The following is a 12,646-nucleotide window of genomic DNA, read 5'->3' on the forward strand; positions in this document are numbered from 1 at the left end:
CAAATCTGAATTACACAACTCTGTCATGGTTGAAGTCTTGGCTTTTGTGCTTGCAAGTTTATTTTGGCACATCCTAATAAATTGCTTACCTAAATATCTATGTGCTTGACTGTATGAGGCTTGGAGCTCATAAAATTTTTCATGCAAGTAAAATAATTAAAAAACAAAAACCAAACACCACTGCACTGGAGCCACTAAGAATTTAGCCCTACTTCTTGAGCATATGCATGTTATCTGTTTGATAAATGAGCTTGTGAATTGCTTGTGAAACACAGTTCACGCTGGTGTTCAAATAACTTCTTTGATCAGTGCCTGTTTCTTCCCTCTAGTTCCTGTTCCAGCAGCTGGGGATGTTGGTGTCCTTTGTGAGAAGTCACATTCGGCCCTATATGGATGAAATTGTCACCCTCATGAGAGTGAGTGCAATTTTTAAGACAGTCTTGTGCTGTTCAAAAACAGCTTTAACAGGAGGTGTTCTGAGTTCATAAATAAATGGCATTCACTTCATTTTCACGTACTGTTTGCAAACACGTGGAGGTAAGGGAAATCAGTAGCCTGGAGGTTATTTTTAACAGCACTAAACATACTGGAGGCACTGAATGTTTTAAAAACAAACCAAATCTGCTCACTTACATAACTATAAAGGAAGTGTAGGCCCTCCATGGATTTGTTTAGACACTGCCTCCTATCATCTGCTTTTCTTGTAATTGGTACAACTTAGCTGAAGGAGAATTACTTAATTTTTTCTGGTTTCTTCTGTAGGACTTCTGGGTCATGAACAACTCCATACAGAGCACAATTATCCTGCTTATTGAGCAAATTGTGGTGGCTCTAGGAGGCGAGTTCAAGCTCTATCTGCCTCAGCTCATTCCTCACATGTTACGGGTCTTCATGCATGACAATAGTCAGAGTCGAATTGTCTCTGTCAAGGTGAGTGGGAGGCTACAACCTGCTGGGTTGGTTTGGGTACTGCCAAGGCAGGTGCAGGCTGTGTGCCTTCTTCTAGAAGGATTTCTGCTGCTTGTGTTGTGGGTCAGTGTTGGCAGTGGCTTGGGGTGAAGTACAGACAGTAGTCTCTTGAAAGCAAAAGGTCGAAGCAGCTTTTCTCTGGAGACTGATCTATTTAAAGTTCATCTTTTTCATTATTATTTTTTTTTTCCAGCTATTGAATGCAATCCAGCTCTTTGGAGCTAATCTGGATGACTACCTACATTTATTACTACCTCCCATTGTAAAGCTGTTTGATGCCCCAGATGCCCCAGTGGTGGCTCGCAAGTAAGCGTTAGTGCCTTTGCAGTCTCTCTTTTTGGCTGTGACATCCCAGTTCCTCAGTGGTTTCCCTGGCCACATGTAGAGTGAAATAACTCTTAGTTTTCTGTGTTAAATCATGGCAGGCTGTTCTCAGTTGGACTTTGCAGCACTGTTATTTGTGTATAGACTATTAACTTTCTGTTCACACCTGTCAGCATTCTAGTCACTTGCAAGCTGTCCTGCAAGTGATAGCTGTCTTAATGGTTTTGGTGATATTCTTCCTGTTACTTCTGATGCTTAGGAGGTCCAAGCATGAATCACTTGCGTATTTTTTACATTCCATTTCTCCCGTTGTGTCATGAGAGATTAGAAATCTTCTTTCTGCTGTGACTTCAGAGCTGCTCTTGAAACTGTGGACCGCTTGACAGAGTCTCTGGATTTTACTGATTATGCTTCACGAATTATTCATCCCATTGTGAGAACACTGGATCAGAGCCCAGAGCTACGAACAACTGCAATGGACACTCTCTCCTCTCTGGTATTCCAGCTGGGAAAGAAGGTAATGCACTTCTAAGGCTTATAGATGAGAGAATAGTCCAAAAGATCAAGGCTTTGAAGTTGAATATTTATGTTATAGTGTTTTGGGGTTTTTATATAGAACAGTCTTTCCTTTTCTTAGTTGATTCTGGACTCGGGTATTGCTAAAGTAGACATTCCCAATTGGTTTCTTATCAGATCAGTGAAACAAAGGTGGGATTTTATGCTCTTGTGAGTAACTGGTTTCTGATGTGTTCCCTTGTGCAGTACCAGATCTTTATCCCAATGGTGAACAAAGTTCTGGTGCGACACAGGATTAACCATCAACGCTACGATGTTCTTATCTGCAGAATTGTAAAGGTTAGTTGAAATGTATATTGTTGTTTGCATAAAAGTACTTGAGGAATGTTTCCATGTTGATTTTGATGTAGCCAGGAGACTTCAAGGTATTTGTAAAGTGCGGAGTAGTTGCTATCTTTATGTGTTAAGTATATATCTGCAAGGAGCCTGAGATTGATCGGGAAAACTGTTGTCAAATGGTCTCAGTTACTTCCCACAGAAAAATCACTGCAAGTCCTAGATAAGAACTGAAATTTGTAGTCAGTATCATCACTTTTTCTTCCAGAGATTCTTACATGTGAATTTCCCCTACTTGTTTCCACAGAGTCAAGACCTAACAATGAGATAGCAAGGTCTCATTTTCTGCAGTAGGGCCAACATTTCAAAAACTCACTAACTGCTGTGTAATTTAGTATAGAACAAGCAGTGCATTACTGTCCCACACTGAGTAATGAGATGAGTAGAAATAAAGTGTTTGTTTTTAAAGTCAAGTTATTCTGCATTGGTGTATTATTTTGTCCTTTCATACTAGGAGTTATCTTAGTACAAAGTTATCTTAAGTATGAAAGGGCTATCATTCGAATTCACTGTAAACTGTAATAATCATTATTATGAAGCACAGTTGTTTGCTTCACAAACTGAGTTGTGAGGTTGGCTAATGCCCTGACCATCATCCGTTTGATTTACAGAAAACTGCTTGTATCTGTGTAGGTGTGATCCTCACTGTGAACTGTTCATTGTAGGGCTATACTCTTGCTGATGAAGAGGAGGATCCCCTGATTTATCAACATCGGATGTTGAGAAGCAACCAGGGAGAAACCTTGGCCAGTGGTCCTGTGGAAACAGGTCCTATGAAGAAATTACATGTTAGCACCATCAACCTGCAGAAGGTAAAACTGGAGCTCTGCACAGAATGATGGAGAAGCTATTATGTCTAAACTAAGCAGTTTGTTCAGTGCATCTACATATTTGTTTACTTCTCTTTTACTTTTCTGTTGCTAGCTTTGCATAAGCACAAGGTCAAGGTAGTGTTGGAGAATCCCTTCAAAATCAGAGGGTGCTAAGGGACTTAAAGATAGGAGCAGCTGCGCTATCTGGCCATTAAAAACTGAAGTAATCTTGATGCTTTCTCCTTATGTGAAGTATTAAGAAGGCTTCTTTGATTAAAAGGAATCATCTGTAGTTTCTAGAGGCGTCTACTTCGGAGCCTCTGCTTTTTTCTGATCAACCACTGCCCTCATATCTTACTGTTTATTGTATTCTCTTCAAGCTGCTGTAGAACTTAATAGCTACATTAATTTAAACAGTAAATGTTTGCAGCATTCAGCGCAGTATCAGGATGGATAGGCTTCAAAATGCTGGACTTAAAAATGTAGTTCTAAATGCTTTAAGTATTTTTAAGCTGATGTTTCAACAGTAGCTTCAGCTCTTGATGGGTTTTTGCAGGGAAAGAATTATCAATGTTAAATATTTGTTGTGACAAGAATGAATTTCTTAGAAATAAGACTGATCTACCACGAATTATTTGGTAACTGTAGATGGATTTCGGAGAATTGGAAAGGGAATCTCAGAAATAGATTTGGAGTTATGAAGAAGTAATGCTTCCTTTTGATGGATTTCTTCTGCTTTTGGACTGTGCTCTGTTTAGATTGGTAGTTAAATTGTTTTGCTTTGTACTGCAGGCCTGGGGAGCAGCAAGAAGAGTCTCCAAAGATGACTGGTTGGAATGGCTAAGAAGACTCAGTCTGGAGCTGCTGAAGGATTCCTCCTCACCATCCTTGCGCTCATGCTGGGCCCTGGCTCAGGCATATAATCCTATGGCTCGGTACATTAATTATGGCTTTTTCAGGTCACTTGAAATTGCAGATGCAAGCCAGGGGTTATAAGGAAAGTTTCTTAAAAGCTCTTAGGTTCTGTAAATAGAGTTCCTGGGACAAATGAAATAGTTGGCAACTTGATTTCATTTCCAGCCTTTGCACTTGGCAGCTCCACGATGTGCACAAAATCTTCAGTGGAATTCTGCGTATTAGTCTAGAAATAACACAAGACACATAAAAGTGGAACTGGAGTATGAAATAGTCTCATGGGTCTGTTGTGGGTGAATAAAAATTCCATGGAGTGGAGTAAGCTGCTTTACTTGCTTGCAGCCAGAATGTCTGGAGAAGCGTAGAGTTTCTGTAAGCAGTTGCCCAGTTATCTCTTCATTACGATAGACACTTGTCATCTCAGTACATAAGAATCTGGCTACTGCTGATAGGGAAGTGTTTGCCCTGGTTTAATTTTATGTTAAAGTGAGCTTTGTCACTTAGGAAATTGAAAAAGAAAGAGTGTGATAAAAGGTCAGCACTTCTAGGTAGACAGATGATGCTCCTGTCCTCCATACATCCTTGCAAATGCATCACAAATCCATTTCACAGGATTTCTTCAGAGCACTAATAGTGACAAGGGCAGTCGCTATCTTTTTCATCACAATTCCTTCTCCCTCCCCAAGATTTGCCACTAATGCAATCTCCAGCTGTTGCAGTCCTCTAGTGAGTTCAGAAAGTGTCTGTGCACATCTGGTGAAATGCCCAATTATTTTCACAGTATTCATTTGTAACCGAAGTCAAATGAGGCCTCATCCTTTGTCACATAAAAGCATTCACATAAAAGCTGCTCTGAAGATTAGTTCTAGCCTAAAATACTTACTAGCAAATGATAGTAGTATCTCTTACTATCATATTGTCTCATCCTGTTATGTATTTTTATAATGTAGGTCTCAGTATTTGGTACAGAAGCTGCTTTTGTAAAAGCTAACCGCTGTGTTTCACAGGTGGATACATATATGCTGTTTGTAGCTATCTTTGCTTGCTGTCAAATATGCTTTTTCTCACCAGTAATCTTTTTTTTTTTTTTGTCTCTTCAGAGATCTCTTCAATGCTGCTTTCGTTTCATGTTGGTCTGAACTGAATGAAGACCAGCAGGATGAGTTGATCCGAAGCATTGAATTGGCCCTGACTTCTCAGGACATTGCAGAGGTCACTCAGACACTGCTGAACTTGGCAGAATTCATGGAACACAGCGACAAGGTAGACATGCTGTCAAGCTTTCTAACACTGGGTAGTAGGCAGGTGTCTAGTGCATAGAAAGGATGTGAAGAGTTCATGCATACTTTCTCTCTCACTTTTTTTTAATTTAATTAACTTTCTTTTGATGTATGTGCTCTACCCAGGGTCCACTGCCGCTGAGAGATGACAATGGCATTGTCCTCCTGGGGGAGAGAGCAGCCAAATGCCGAGCATATGCCAAGGCTCTTCACTACAAGGAGCTGGAATTTCAGAAGGGTCCCACACCAGCCATTCTAGAGTCTCTTATCAGGTAGGACCACAACTGATGAGATTTTTTTGCTCCCACATCACTTCCCAATTTAGGAAACTATAAAGATAAATATGGACAGTTGTTAGAATTTCAGTATCTACCACAAGTCTCTGTTGTAGGCTTACCTTCTCTAGCTTGTAGATGTACACTCCTGACTGCTAAATTCTGCTACAAGAAGCTGGAAAGGTGGGGATAGTTCTGATTTCCTCCCTTATACCTTCAAGTTCAGTGTAGGGCTACTTGGAGTGGCTTTAACATAAATGAAAGAGATTTCTATACCTACAAATAAATAAGCCAGAACAGCTGAAGCTTTTGACTAAAATTTCTAGTCAAATTCTACTCTTCTGGCTTAGGTAGACTTCATTCTTCATATGTCCAATTGAACATACTGTATTGAATGGGGTAGTGTACTGTCCTGAGCTTTGTCAACAAAAATCATGGAATCGTACAAGGGCCTGATTTGAAAAGGACCTCAAAGATTATTTAGTTTCAACCCCCCTGTCTGGAATACATGCACAGTTAGTAACAAAGCAGGGGAAGCTACTGTGCATGTTCTGAACAAGAGTGGTCTCGTGCCCTCTTGAGACTCTTTCCATTTTCATCTTGCAGTTGCTTTGTTCTGCTGTCTCAGAGTTCAAAAGCCTGACTTCAGAGCGTGCCCACAGAAACACTAGAACAAAGTGTCACTCACTGTAGGAACAGAAGTTCTGCTAAAGTGATTTCTTTAAATTTCTTTCTTTTAAAACTTTGGATCCATATTATAATTTCAGGAGGCTTTCTGCCATTGCATTGTGGTGTACCCCTTCTCTGCCTACCAGCAGCTCTGCTTAATAATACACCTCTTGGCTTCAGAACTCTGAAGGGTTTGGATTTGGTACTAAACAACACGTTTTCAAACATGAATCTCTTTCTTATCCTTTTCACATTAATGCTCCAATCTGATATCGACAGGTTGATTTTGGTTAAACAAAAATTGGCTTTGTCTGTATGCTGTCATTTTTCAATCCTTATAAATCCTTGGAGTTTGCTTCCTTGTTCCCTCCCCACCTTGCTCCCAGCTTCTATTTGATTTGTTTCATTTGTCCTTTTATTTTTCTGAGGAAAAGATACAGAATTCAGTGTGTCAGTTGTGGTCAGTTGTGCAGTTATTTCTTTGTGCACCATAAAGCAAGTTAAGGAACAAAGAGTTGAAATAAATCAAGATTAAAAATGAAAGGCAATTTATTAGAAATCTTGAAGTTTAGAAATCTTTCAAATCCTCTTTCTAGACCACAGTTAAAATGGTTCCAGCTATAGTTCCATGCAGCTGAAATTTATAGTATGAATAGTCAAACATTTAATAATCAAACACACATAAAGCAATTTCTGACACTTCTATCTCCATTTTCATATGAGACCAAACAATTTAAATTAGATTCAAGTCCTCTTTAAGGTGAATAAAAATAGATATATTAAATATAACTATCTTTTCCAACATATTCAAACAAGAGTATGGCTATGGGAGGAGTCTTTTTTTAATGTTATTTGCAACACTGTGTTATAAAAGGGAGAAACAAGATACTGATTTTCAACATAACATCTCCAGTTCGCTTTCAGTAGGAAGATCTTCAGAACAAATGTGGATATTTCTCAGCACATGAAGTGTGATTTAATAACTTGGGTTCTCTGGTGTGTAGTAGTGTTTTGCTTGAGGATACAGTGGTTTCAGGTGTGGGAGTGGGGTTGGTTGGCTGGGTCTTTATTTTTGCTAACTTGCTGTTTTCTTATTTTCTTACTGCCTTATAGAACACTTCTATATCCTAACACAAACATAATTCGGTGGTGGCCTGAAATGTTGCAATCTAGTTTTATCAGGCTTTAGGAATAAGTATTGTGTAGGATATGGGATAAATCCTTTCTCCAGGGCACTGTCTGCTGCGTGCAGCTGTCTGTGGGGACAGCAGCAGGAGATGGCAGTAAAACTTCAGGAGAGAACCTGCACAATATTAGCTTATGGAGAATGTTTGGGCTTCGTTCTTCCTTCTGTGGGGATGTAAGCTGAAAAAAGGTACATCAAGAACACTTCTGTTTGGTGATTTGGTTTGAGACCAATATGTTGCTTTTGTCATTTCAATCCCTCTTGAAAGGAGCTAAGCAGCAATACTTACACTTGACAGATGGAATGGGAACAAGGAGGCTTTCTTGTTGCAGTCCCTGCCTAACTGATCAGTACAACCCAGGAGTTGCAATGCTAGTGAAAACACACCAGGAAGTTTTCTGAAGGCGCTGTAAAGCGCAGGAGGTGTTCTGCCTTTTGTTCTAACCTATTCTAACACAGTATTTATCCCTTTAGAAAGAATCTTCGGAGGAGGAGATAAGTGTGAGCCCTGATAACACTGGTGGCTGTATCTGGTGTTTGGTGTGCCTTAGTGACTCTGTGTGTACATACTGTGCATGTTTTGCACATACTAGATGAAGTGGACAATTAATTGGTGGGAGTTGTCAGTTGCCCACCTTCTCTATAGTGGCATCATGAAGCTGTGTGATCAGGGATTGATTTCCTCTATGGTTTGAAGTCCTCTGGCCGGATCTTCATCTCAACCCGTTTTAGGGAATAGGTTGAGCCATGCCATCCATACCAGGTGATACCATCCATGTTTTTGGTGTGTTCTCCTTTGCGGTAGTAAACCCCGTTCAGGTTGGAATCTGTGCAGCAGTTGTACCAATATCCACCTTTTCAGAAAACAAATGAATAGATTCTCAGTCAGCCACTTATTTAAAAACAGGTATGTGTTGTACTAATAATCATGATGAATTATTGGTCTGTTCTAAAGAAATTGCCCAGAATGCAGTATTTAATTCTTAGAGTCTGTGGCCCTGATAGATGGTATTACAGGTAAATTCAAAACTTAACATAAATACTGAATGCACAAATGCTTAGAAGTTAAAGAGACAGTTTAGTCTGTTAGTTTTTCATTTATTTGCTCGTTCCTCTCGGAGTATTTCTTTGCCTTCTTTCTGACTGAGAGCATAGGCAATGAATTTGGGTTCCTAGCGTGGACATCTGGCGGCCTTTAGCAAGGGTTTCTGGGCTCTGTGGCTAAAATGCATTATTTTATTTAGATGGATATCAACAGTTTTTATTTACACATCACATGGGTTTGAACAGAAAGTGAGAAAATGAAGGGCAAGAAGCAGAGGAGACAGTGATCTTTGTGACAGAGTCTCGTGTGCTCAACAAGCTCACTGGGGGCAGTTTACCTTTACGGAACTGGGCGCAGTCATCCACACACTTGTCGTTGTCTTTGTCCTTTGTGCTGAAGGCTGTGTTGTTGTGGTACCTCAGGGAGTCACGTCCTGTGTTGCCAGTGTAGTTGCCCACAAAAAGACGGTAGCTGTTTAATTCATTGCTCAGGGTGAACTGCTTGTATTGTGCGTAGCGTATGTTACCTTCCCAGTCCTGTCATAAACAGTGAGGAAGAAATAATTCCTATTAGAATGGTTACAGAAAGACTGTGTGGCCTGTGTTTATATACAGTGCATGTTGCAAGTCTGTTCTCTGTCCTTTCTTATGAGTCTTCTCCATCTCAGCAACAGGTTGGTGGAACAAAGAAGGCAAAGAAACTTTCCAGAGCAAAATACCATGTTTCCAAGTCTCTGCACTGGTATCAAACAGTATGTATGGAAACCTGGTTTGTAGCTCTCACATCCAGCAGACTCCTTTGATAGTGTGCAGCCTCAAGTCTCTTTTTTTTTTCTCTGAAAGAGCAACTTCTAGACATAAAGCCTTGCAGCTCACTTCTGTTTTACTTATCCCATCCCTCAAAGCAATTGTGCTGACTGTAAGCTAACCCAAACCAGAACCAAGCCCTAAGGAGACTGTAGAAATCACTTTTTGGGTAATACAGTGCAAACTAACTTGTGCATGAACCAGAAAGAATTGCTGCACAGTAGGAAGACTTGGCCTCAAAATCTTTATCAGATTCCTGAGTGAATGTTTAAATCTGCAGTGGTAGCAGTTTGATCTGTCTGCAGAGGATCATACAGGGTGCTCTAGAGCTCACATTGCTGAAGACACAGACTACGTGGAGTTTGAAGTTGTAACCTTGATTTTTGCTTGCTGGAGATCATGGTTCTACTTTGTCCTTGAATCTGTCACTGGGTCCATCCTGCTTCCTTCTCCTATAATTAAAGCATGCATATCCTTGAGCCTTCTATTACAATAAGAGATGGTATCTGCTTTGGAAGAACTGCTCCATACAAAACAAAGCACCAAAACAACAGCCAACAACCTTTGGTTGCTGAGGTGGAGAGCTTTTAATTACCTCCAACTCTACCCGCAGAACAGTGGGACGCCGTGAAAGTCGGTAGATGTTTTCATTTCCCAGCCAAAAATCTCCTCGAATGTTGCCAAATCCATCCCTGTATTGTTTCCAGTCCCTATTGAAAGATGTCAGACCAACTTTACGCCTCTGAATGATTGTCCAGCCACCTCCATCTGTCTCCATGTCACAGAACACCTAGAAGAGGAAAAGTGCAGTGCTTATTGGGAGACATAGGAAGTTTGTTTTCAGCTGAAACAAGACAAGAAACAGCACTGTTCCAACTTTCACAAGTTGGAGAACTTCCTGTTTTATTTAAAAAGAATTGGAACAAAAAAACCACTGTTATCCTTACACTGTATACCTTACAGTTTGCCCTCAAATGCACTTTCCTCCCAGATTTGCCTATGTAAAGATGCTGGCTCAAAGTGCAGGGCATCATAACTCACTATGTGCTCTCTTTCTTTTCTGTATTATATTTCAGAAAGCACTTAATGTTTGTTGTGTACATTACATCCTTACCTCCAGATCTGGACTCCCCAGAAATTCATCAGGAGGTAGCTTGTAAACACCAGAGATGCGATAGTTCCTCTGATAAAGTGATGAGCAGTCATAGACAGCATCTACTTGAATCAAAACCATAAAGTAAGAACCTGAGCTGTGAGAATAATGCCCCCTTCCCCCTGAGTCTGCTTTCTTCAAAGCTTAATTTTTAGTATGAGAGATAATTAAGAAGAATTAAGGAAGTCCTTCCTACAAGTCCGTTTATCTGAAATGGTCCAAAGAGAGGTCTTTACTCCTTTTTCCATTGCAACTGTATATGTCTGTGCTGAAAGGTAAGAAGCTGTATTTGCTGTCCCCTTCCAATAGTAAAGCTTTCTCCAGTAGAATGGATGGGCCTGCAGCCAGGTGCTTCTTTGGCTGTGTGCTTGAGCAGGTTAGCTGAGTTTGTGGGTGAGGTGTGTTAGCTCAGCTCTTTTTGCACTGGAGCTGTGACAGCCGATGGCTTTTAGCTGCAGTCAGTCTCTGTGAGCCTCCTTTCTCCCTGAGCAGGAGCTGACTTGGTGGTGGTGATATGCACTGCTTCTGAGGAAGATAAGCTAACTGAAGCAAGGCTTTACCTGTTCTGACAGATTTTTAGTACAGACTCAATGTGTCTCACCTGGTGTAGTCAGACATGCTTGCATTAAATACCCTCTGGGCTAGTTTCTTGTGTGTTGGTAATATTTTTTTTCTGTGCTTTTACTATGGCTCCAGTGAATTTAGTTCATGGTGAAATCTCAAAGACCTGCTGGAAGCAGTGAGTGGTGTGTGAAAGCTGAGCAACTCAAATGTTCTGAAAGCAGAATTTAGTAAATGGATTTAGAAGTTTTTCCTTTGCATTTAAAAAAAAAACAAATTGTGTGAATGTGTTTATTTTGGTTTTTTTTTCTGCAAATTCAATCATCCTGGGCAATAACAGTCTAAAAGAAATCTTAAGCTTATTGAAATCAATTTCTCTTTAAGATAAAAGCCAGCAGAAACTGAATGACACTTTCTTCTAGAAATTGCTGTACAGGTAGCTGAACTACAAAATGCACCTGCATTCCACATTACAAGCCTGTGCAATTGCTGTGTGCATTGAAATCTTCCCCTAGGGAAGAGAGAATTCTGAGTGATTTAAATGTGTTTTGGCTGGGCATATATCACCACTTACATGTTGCATCATCTGCACCTTTTGAATTTTGAAGAATCATCATTCAAATAATGGATTGAGTCTCTTACTCTGTTGCTCAGAGATCATCATAAAGATGCAATTACAAATCTACAGTAATGTTTGGAAAGCATTTCCTATTGCTTTACCAACTTGTGGTCCCCTGTCAGCACTGTGAACTCAAAGGATGTCACTGCCAGAGCCATTTCCTCCCTGAGCCAGCTTTTTTTTTTTGGATTGGTGCTTCAGTGCTCAGAAAGTAAGGTGGCTTACTGAATTAATCACTGAACTAACACATTATCTGTTCAGTTTTTCCACTTCCTGGTAGCAAGCATGCAGGCATTAAAATACAGCTGGATCTCTGGACTTTTGACATGAAGTCAAATAGCTTTTTTCCTGAGGATCACCTGCCTACAGAAGTATTTTAAGCAGATGTGTTCAGTACGCAGCCTGGATAAGCACGTTAGTGGGACATGCTAGCATTAAGAACTAATCGTTAGTTCATTTTGTGCATTAAGATGTGCAGCTGGGAGCTTGGAGACTCCCTCCTTACCAGCTGAAGTCTGCGTGACCGTCTGAGCTGCCTGCAGTTGCATGATATCTATCTGGTTGTTCATTTCGGAGTACTTGCTCTCAGCATCAATGAGGCGGGACTCCATCTGCTTGGTGCTTCCTTCCAGCTCCATCACCTGCATGACCACGTTCACCCAGTCACCTTCCTGCTTCTTGCTCAGCTCCTGCAGCATTCTGCTCAGGTTGGCTACTTGCAACTTGAGCTCTTTAATCTCATCGCAGCATCCCGTCATCCTGGACTGTACGTTCCCATTGATCGTCCTCCTTTTAGGAGGCTTCTGCAGCAGTGCTGGATAGACAGCAACAGACACAGTGATAATGCAGAGCCATGCCAGCTGAACAGTGGATCTTGCTGGCATTTTTTGCTTACAGCAACAGAAAACTCCCAACTGACTGTGGGCAGTCTGAGTGCAGCTGGGGTATGTATGAAACTTGCTGCAAGTGCTGCAGCAGAATGGTACCTAGCTTTCTTCCAATGAAGTGAGCCTGTGAAGGTGGAGCCTGAAGAATCAGCCTTTTTTCAGACCCCTCCTGTCAGAGTATGAGCTTTCTAAGTCTCTCTCCAAGCATCTTAAATACGTTTTTTCTGTTTACT

At 40.7% G+C, this 12,646-nt stretch overlaps 2 protein-coding genes across 3 annotated transcripts in view; one reads left to right on the forward strand and one right to left on the reverse strand.

Annotated features, from left to right (window-relative positions):
- The window catches only part of MTOR (mechanistic target of rapamycin kinase), a 61,555-nt gene that overhangs the window by 12,882 nt on the left and 36,027 nt on the right, over positions 1-12,646 (forward strand). For both annotated transcript variants that reach the window (XM_042831422.1, XM_042831423.1), the window contains exons 20-28: positions 330-416; positions 763-930; positions 1,163-1,275; positions 1,648-1,810; positions 2,056-2,148; positions 2,871-3,017; positions 3,810-3,952; positions 5,033-5,195; positions 5,339-5,484. In XM_042831422.1, the coding sequence (XP_042687356.1) occupies positions 330-416; positions 763-930; positions 1,163-1,275; positions 1,648-1,810; positions 2,056-2,148; positions 2,871-3,017; positions 3,810-3,952; positions 5,033-5,195; positions 5,339-5,484 (1,223 nt within the window). The remainder of the gene's footprint in view (positions 1-329; positions 417-762; positions 931-1,162; positions 1,276-1,647; positions 1,811-2,055; positions 2,149-2,870; positions 3,018-3,809; positions 3,953-5,032; positions 5,196-5,338; positions 5,485-12,646) is intronic.
- ANGPTL7 (angiopoietin like 7) lies at positions 8,027-12,410 on the reverse strand. Its single transcript, XM_042831426.1, has 5 exons — positions 12,032-12,410; positions 10,308-10,408; positions 9,789-9,983; positions 8,725-8,923; positions 8,027-8,196 (listed from the first exon to the last, which is right to left on the reverse strand). Exons 1-5 carry the CDS (start codon positions 12,408-12,410, stop codon positions 8,027-8,029), a joined length of 1,044 nt encoding a protein of 347 aa, XP_042687360.1.

This window comes from Centrocercus urophasianus, unplaced genomic scaffold, assembly GCF_019232065.1.
Source record: "Centrocercus urophasianus isolate 14NV4802_14NV808 unplaced genomic scaffold, USGS_Curo_1.0 seq_36, whole genome shotgun sequence".
NCBI classification, from domain to species: domain Eukaryota; kingdom Metazoa; phylum Chordata; class Aves; order Galliformes; family Phasianidae; genus Centrocercus; species Centrocercus urophasianus.

Bases quoted from the DNA above. Each gene is read 5' to 3' on its own strand.
- ANGPTL7 (XM_042831426.1), bottom strand. From the start codon at position 12,410: ATGCCAGCAAGATCCACTGTTCAGCTGGCATGGCTCTGCATTATCACT. The intron at 10,409-12,031 runs GTAAGGAGGGAG...TGATTCAAGTAG, and splicing joins GGTCACGCAGACTTCAGCTG to ATGCTGTCTATGACTGCTCA. The intron at 9,984-10,307 runs GTAAGGATGTAA...TTCCTCTTCTAG, and splicing joins TGGGGAGTCCAGATCTGGAG to GTGTTCTGTGACATGGAGAC.